Below are 6,869 nucleotides of genomic sequence, written 5' to 3' on the forward strand. Positions count from 1 at the left end.
CTCTGGGAGACTCAAAAGGAACATGATAAGCACCTATCATGCAGTGGGTGTGGTGAGCCTAATATATGTAAAACATAAGAGTGGTTTCTCCCCCATACAAGTGCTCAATTGATGTTAACTATAATTTGCTTGTATCTGAGTAGGGGATATTTTTGGCATTATTTAAACTCATATGCAAGAGTTACCAGGCATGGTTGTATTTCTGCAAATTGGAAATCAATTCTAAACCAACCTACTTACCTATGAACTGGTATAACAATTTTACCTATGTTTGGGGGGAGAATTTGAGAACCACCCAAAACTTACATTTCATGCTTCACTAGCATTGTGAATCAAACACACAATAGTGTGCTATCTAAATAGACTGAACAAATATTCCAGAGTCCAAAAGGTCTGAATAGACATATCTGAACATTATTGAATTCTGTGGGGGGAAAAGAAAACACTACTTGAATTCCACCTGGAATAGTTAATAAATAAGACCGTTGACTTTGGCTCTTCTATTTTGCTTTTGCAGCATGCCTTAAAAGCAATTACTATTCTATTACTGTTCACACAAGAGAAAATTTACCAGTCTGTGATTTAGAAGCAAGTGGAGTAGACAGAAGAAAATGGAGCCCACTGCTACAGCTTCCAAGAAGCCACAACAGCAGCCTAAACCTTTAAAAGACACACCATCCATCACAGCAAATAATAATCTGGACATGTCTTCATGTCTATTCATGAGAGAATAATCAGTGAAAAGTAGGTTGAAGGAAGAATGATGAACAAAGACAATAGGAAGAGGCAGAATGGAGAGTGTCTTTTAAACCCAAATTGTTATTTCTGGCCCATTAAAATATCAAAATCCAAATGAAAACTGCTGGTTTCCAAAGAAAACTATCAAAAATGAACCATAATTCCAGCAATATACATTCAGGGAGAGCAAAGAAAATCTATAGATGTAATATTTATAGTCTAAGTTTTACAAAATTCTCACATTCTACCAGACCCATGGCATGACTGTTAATATGCTTTCAGAGGAGAAGAAATAAAATATAAGGGGTACATTTAAGTTAGTCTTTTAGGCTAAACCTAAGACAATCTTCCAGGATTTTTCACTTTAAGAAGATAATTACCCTAAACTAAGTAACTGTATCAACTCTTTCAAGAAACAGTATCTATCTTAGGAAATGTCAAGCATTGTAAACTCTAATATTCTTTGGATTATGGCTCTAGTAAATTGCATGCAAGAGTGGGGAAATAGTTCAGCACTTACTATGGGGAAGAAACCACTCTTATGTTTTACTTTCCTTCAGCAAGACAGAATTAAACCTCAACTCCAGCATCTTCCTAGCACACAGACAGCATAAGAGCACCCAATATGAAACATAAACAAGAGGCTTCTTTAGTTCACTGCTTTCCAGATACATCTTCAAGATACAGTCTCATTAACTTGGCTTGTCTTCCAGTCTCATCTCATTAAAGATATTTTTTTTCCTTGCTTGGAAAGTGCTTTTTAACCTTTCAATTGATTTCCAAAGGTGAAACTAACTTCACCTGAAAAGCATCCACTTTAAACTTAGGAAAGCTTTGAAGGTTTTCTAGTGAAGAACAGAAATCTGATCAATAATGTTATTGAAAATATGACCAGCTAAAGTCACAATTACTTGTTGTTGTGGCTTTTATTAAAGCAGCTTAAATCCTTTGCAAATAAGCTTTTTCAGGGAGCTAGATCAATAGGATGCACAGGCAGGCCAGATTACCAGTGATCCCTAGTGCAAAACCCTATCAATGCCACAGGAAGGACCAGAGTAGTTGAGAAACCTTGAAACCTGATAAAACCCTACTACCTCCTTCTCCAGCGGAAGTTTTTGTGGCTACAACTCACACTTGACTTCATTTGCGAATGGATTTGGTTGTTAACATAGGATTGTTCAATGCAAATATTTCTTTCCTGGCAGCAGAGCTCAGTTAAAAAGGGAGGCTGAAAATTAGCTTTATGGGAGGAAAAAAGCACTATTTCAACTATTCCAGTTACTATAGAGGAATAATTGACTACAGATTGCCTGTTGCGTGTGTAATTCAATTTGGAGACCTTTCATCCTTTACTTTCCTTCATTTGCAGCCAATCCTTAGTGAGTTAATTTGTACCTGGTTCATTTTCCTCCTTTTATCTTATCTACTCTAACATCAACCATGGAAATGAGAAGCATTATGAATAAAAGATGAAGCCTGACTTGGGACATTCTTTCCTTCCTGTGAATGACTTAAAAACTAAACTCTGTGAGTATGAACAATATAAAGGGCTGAGATATATGCCTCAGCCCTATAGTATCCCTGATCAGCATCTTTCCCTTCCCAAATAGCTGCAGTTATCAATTTTTTTTTTCTGGTCCTATCTTTTCTACAAGAAAATAGTGTTTATACCATAGTACACATAGAATCATTAATTCCAGAATGGGTGCATAGGAGGTCATTCCATTAATGAAACTAAGAGTTCAAAAAAAAAAAAAAAAAAAAAAGGAAAATCAAAAACCTCCAGATTCTGAAAAATGCACAAGACTAAGGACACATACATTCCACTGATCAAGTTCAATGGTACTTGCATGCAAGGTAAAAAGTTGTAACAAGGAAACTATGTGTTCAACATGAACTTACATAGAGTCCTAATCTTACAGCTAGGGGAAAGGGAGCTGGAAGTCATGGTCCAGAAATGTACTGTAAGTTATAAAAATTAATGTCTGGGAAAAATGTCCAGGAGATATAGAACTTAGAATTTAAGTGTTTGATGCATATTATACTTAAGGACAACAAACCTTTTGATATGTATTGTTGACAACTCTTCATAAATAGTTGTGCATGTTCTTAAGATACATTTATTTTATTATCTTATTACTTCCAATTGTACAAAATTTTAGTCTTAAAAGTTTTGCATAATTTCTCTTTATAATTTCCTCTTTGCCAATACTATTTTTTTCTCCCTACTCTTTCCTTTTCTTTTTATCTCTCCATGAGCTGATGGAAAATCCTACTGGATTTTCCTCCTACATAATATCCCCCACTAACAAGCCTCCCTTTTAGCATGGTGAGCATTAAAGAAAGACTGTTCCAAATGTTTCACTGTCTAGTATGTGCCAACTTTTCCACTCATGCAACACCTCATGCCAACAGACTAAAAACCGGGATAAATACAATTATTTTCCCTTGACAATCCAGCTCCTCAAATGTTAATAGTGATATGCATTATTTTACTGAGACCACTCTTGGAGCAAAGAGCACATAAACAGCCCAACTTAAAATAAGAACCTAACTTTAAAAGCATCAGATCATCTTTCTAATCATGGATATAATGAAGACAATACATTCGAAAGCTTATTTCTCTGGAGAAACAATGGAAAACAAGCCATGAAGTGAAATGATGTCCAGAAAAGATGCTCCTTTTATTCATGAAGGTGAGGATAAATGGAAATGAAGGTAGCAATTAAGAAAAAATTTTTTGAAAGCCACATAATAATTAAACAATCGGAGTACAGAGTAACTGTCCAGAAGTTAAGAAAGCCAATAGAGATTGGGATGAAAATGGGGTGGGGCAGTTAGGTATTAGATTACTAGTCATACAAATTATTTTATCACTTCATTATTATTCTCACACAGTTTTGGAAATGTCCAATTGACAAGAGGGGAGGAAGGGGTATTGGGGGAGTCTTTCCTAGGCAAGATATGAAGGAATTTCAGGTGGAGGATGGTAACAGTCCCAAAGGATATCAAAGACATCAAGGTTTTGGCCAGCTGTAACTGTGTACTGAGAAGAAGAAAACTGATAAAGTCATGCAACTCAGTCTCTTTGCAGACTACACACAAGCCCACTGCAAAATACCAGCCTTTAACAACACCTGTTTGAATCCCATGCCTGCTGCTTGTACATGCTTGTGGCTTTCCAAAGAACATACACGCCTTGTCGGCAGGAAGGGCGCCCAGCTGCGCTCAGAATTTCAGGGAGCACCTGGAAGCAATGGCCTAGTGCAAAGGGAGCCTGTTAACTCGCCAAGCCAGAGGCCTTAAAGGAAGAAATGTTGTGAAAAGGGCACCAGTCAGGCTAGATGATATTTTGGGCTGCAAAAAGATAACTGCAGGGCAGAACAATCTCAACTCATTTGCCAGAAAGGCTTCCTAGAAAAGGGTTCATCATCATGGGCAGAAAAAGACTTTTGTGGAGTACAAGGAAGAGAGAGAGGAAGGACCCTCATTGAAGTCAGTGTTTCACTAACAACCATTTCTGCACCTGGGAGCTGTATGAGAGAGATTTGCTTCTGGGCTGATTTTCGAGTTATCTCCACTTTCCTCCATATGGGCTTGATTCGGAATCACACCTGTATGCTTTGAAAAGCCTGAAGTACACCAAGCCTACCTCCAGATATGAGCTCCCCCCTCAAGCTGGCCAGAGCCGGGTCCCTGCAAATTACCTGTGCTATTTCTGTGGCCCAGTCTTGGGACAACAAAGCTCCAGGGCAGACTTTGTCTCCCTGGGCCACAAGGTCCTTTCACCCGCTTCACCCCACTGCCCCAATGTCAGCGGTGGCTGCAAACTGCCTGCGTGGAGCTGCTCCACGCTGAGTTCCCAATGCGCGCACGCAGAACTGAGAACTCAAAAGTGCAGGCAAAGCGCGAGGGGACGTGAGACGCCAGCCCAGCTGGACCCGAGGCCCCTCCCGCCCTTGCCCTCCAGTGGGGGCAGGCCGGCGCTACCTCCTGGAAGAGCTCCAGACTGTAGGTGTTGTCGTCGTCTGCGAAGAAGAGCACACCTGGCTGCGCGCGCTGGTGCTGATGCCTCTGCCGCAGCCAGGCTAGGCCCGCGTTGCGCTGCTCCGTGGCGCGCGGCAACCCTGGCCGTTTATAGCGCCGCGGCGTGGGCACATGCAGGTGCGTGTTGGGCAGCCCGGCCCGCGCCAGGAAGCGGCTCACCAGTTCGCTGCGCGCCGCAGCATCCTCTACCAGGATCCAGTGCAGCTGCGCCACCTGGCGGAATGTGTTGGCCAGCCGGGTCAGCTCGGCTTTTTGCACCGGGCGGCTGTAGGTGGGCGTGATGGCATAGATGGTGGGCAGCCGCGGCTCCGGTTGCGGCCGAGACTCGTTGCGCTTCTCGGCACCGCGCCCGGAGCTACCTCTGCGGAGCGGGAGTCTGACGCCCCCGCGGCCCACTGGATAGGGAGAGAAGTAGGGGCGCGGAGTAAGGGGGGGCGCAGGCCTGCGCGTGTCCACGTCGAGCATGATGATGACAATTAGGATCCAGGGCAGGAGGATGAAAAAGCGACTGAACAGCACGGACTTCATGGTGCGCACTTCCCGGTTCTCTGCGACACCCCAGAGGGGGACGAGCCGGCGGACCCCAGTGCTCGGCTAGGACGCCAGCTGGCTCCCGCACTCAAGGAAATGCAACCGGCGCGCTTTTCATCGGGCCAGGGGCGCTGCAGGGATCGAGAGCCAAAGGGCTCGCCACCTGGGCGTCGGGGATCCTCGCAGGTGCTGGGGAAGGTAGCACTACAAGAAGTGGAAGCGGGCAGGAGGGCAGGGGCTGTCCCTTCACTCTGGGTGAGTCGGCGGGAAGCGGTACTTGGTCCAGCCGCGCGCTGCTGGCCCCAGAGTTGTGCCCAGTGAGGGAAGGCAGTGATCCCCACTGTGCTCTCTCCGAAGAGTGGAAGCCTGGAGCCGGCACCCGGGTTGCCTCGCTACTCTAGTCCCACGGCGCTGCGGGCACAGGGGCTCCTACAGCGGGCTTCGGAAACGCTCTCTGATACTCCTTCGAGGGTGGGCGGAAGGTGCAGGGAGATTTTCTTCCTCACGTTGCGGGCCCGGTTGGCTGGAACCCAGAGGAGACACCGCGGATGTCGTGCCCCCAGCTCTGTTCCCGCGCCGCAGCTGTCCCTTGCTCTTTTCTTCTCAGAACCTCTCCCGGCTCCGGCAGCAAGATCCCAAAGCAAGGAAAGAAAGAAAAAGCGAGGGGGCGGGGGCGCTGCAGACTCCAGCGTCCTCCCAGTCCTCCTGTGGGAAGACAGCAGCGCTGCTACTGGCGGAGAGGGGCTGCGAGAGAGGGAAGTGGGGAGGGGGCCTCTGGCTCTCTGCGGGGTCTGATGCTGACGGCCCCGAGAGCTAGCTCGGGAGGCAGCAGCTACACAGCCAAAAGGGGAGCAGGAGGAGGGTCCCTGCGGGGCTGCATGACCTCTCCGGGCAGGGGTGATGCTGGTTCTCTGATCTCCGCGCGCTCTCAGCTTTCTGAAATACTGCAAGGTCTTTGGAGATCAGCAGAAAAATCCATTCACGTGTAGGAAACTCGGGAGACCTAGGCTGGGGAATAAGAGTAGGAGAAAGGCGGGAGAGAGCAACGGGATCTCTTTCCTGGCTCCACAGCTGCGGGATTAGTGTGCGGAACGTTGGGTCGGGGATGGAAAGCGTTCACCGAAAAGGCTGCTATCGGTAGGAGCCCACGGAGATGGAGGGGTGCCGCACTTAGGTGTTTGATATATGAAGTAGCCCATAAGAAAGAAACCATCCAAAAGATTTTTGACCGCAGCTAGATCTTTGAGGAGTGTGTGTGGGGGGGGGGGAGGAGGGAGGCGTGAGGGGAGGAAGATTCATAAAACTCCTGCTGAGAATGTTTAACTAAATTTCCCCCAATAATTTGGAGCCATAGCCCCAAACAGTCTGCTATCACCGGAATTATTGCGATTGACTCCTCCCAATGATCCAAGGAGGCCTGGGAAGTAGAAGTACCTTCATTTTTTTGGATGGGGAAGCTCAGGCTGGAGAATTGAAGGAATTCCTTCGAGGCTAGTCACAAATGATCAAGTGGAAATAGAACGTGGGTCTCCTGAGTATAGCTGGTGGCTTCC

At 45.9% G+C, this 6,869-nt stretch overlaps 1 protein-coding gene across 1 annotated transcript in view; it reads right to left on the reverse strand.

The window, feature by feature from the left end:
• B3gat2 (beta-1,3-glucuronyltransferase 2) overlaps positions 1 to 5,920 on the reverse strand; it is a 71,613-nt gene extending 65,693 nt beyond the window's left edge. The window contains exon 1 of the mRNA XM_046443000.2: positions 4,729 to 5,920. Within this exon, the coding sequence (XP_046298956.1) occupies positions 4,729 to 5,313 (585 nt within the window). The 5' untranslated portion in view covers positions 5,314 to 5,920. The remainder of the gene's footprint in view (positions 1 to 4,728) is intronic.
• Between the last annotated feature and the right edge of the window lie 949 nt (positions 5,921 to 6,869).

Source organism: Marmota monax, unplaced genomic scaffold (assembly GCF_021218885.2).
Source record: "Marmota monax isolate L192 unplaced genomic scaffold, Marmota_monax_Labrador192_F-V1.1 WCK01_AAM20220418_F8-fsc00091, whole genome shotgun sequence".
Lineage (NCBI taxonomy): Eukaryota > Metazoa > Chordata > Mammalia > Rodentia > Sciuridae > Marmota > Marmota monax.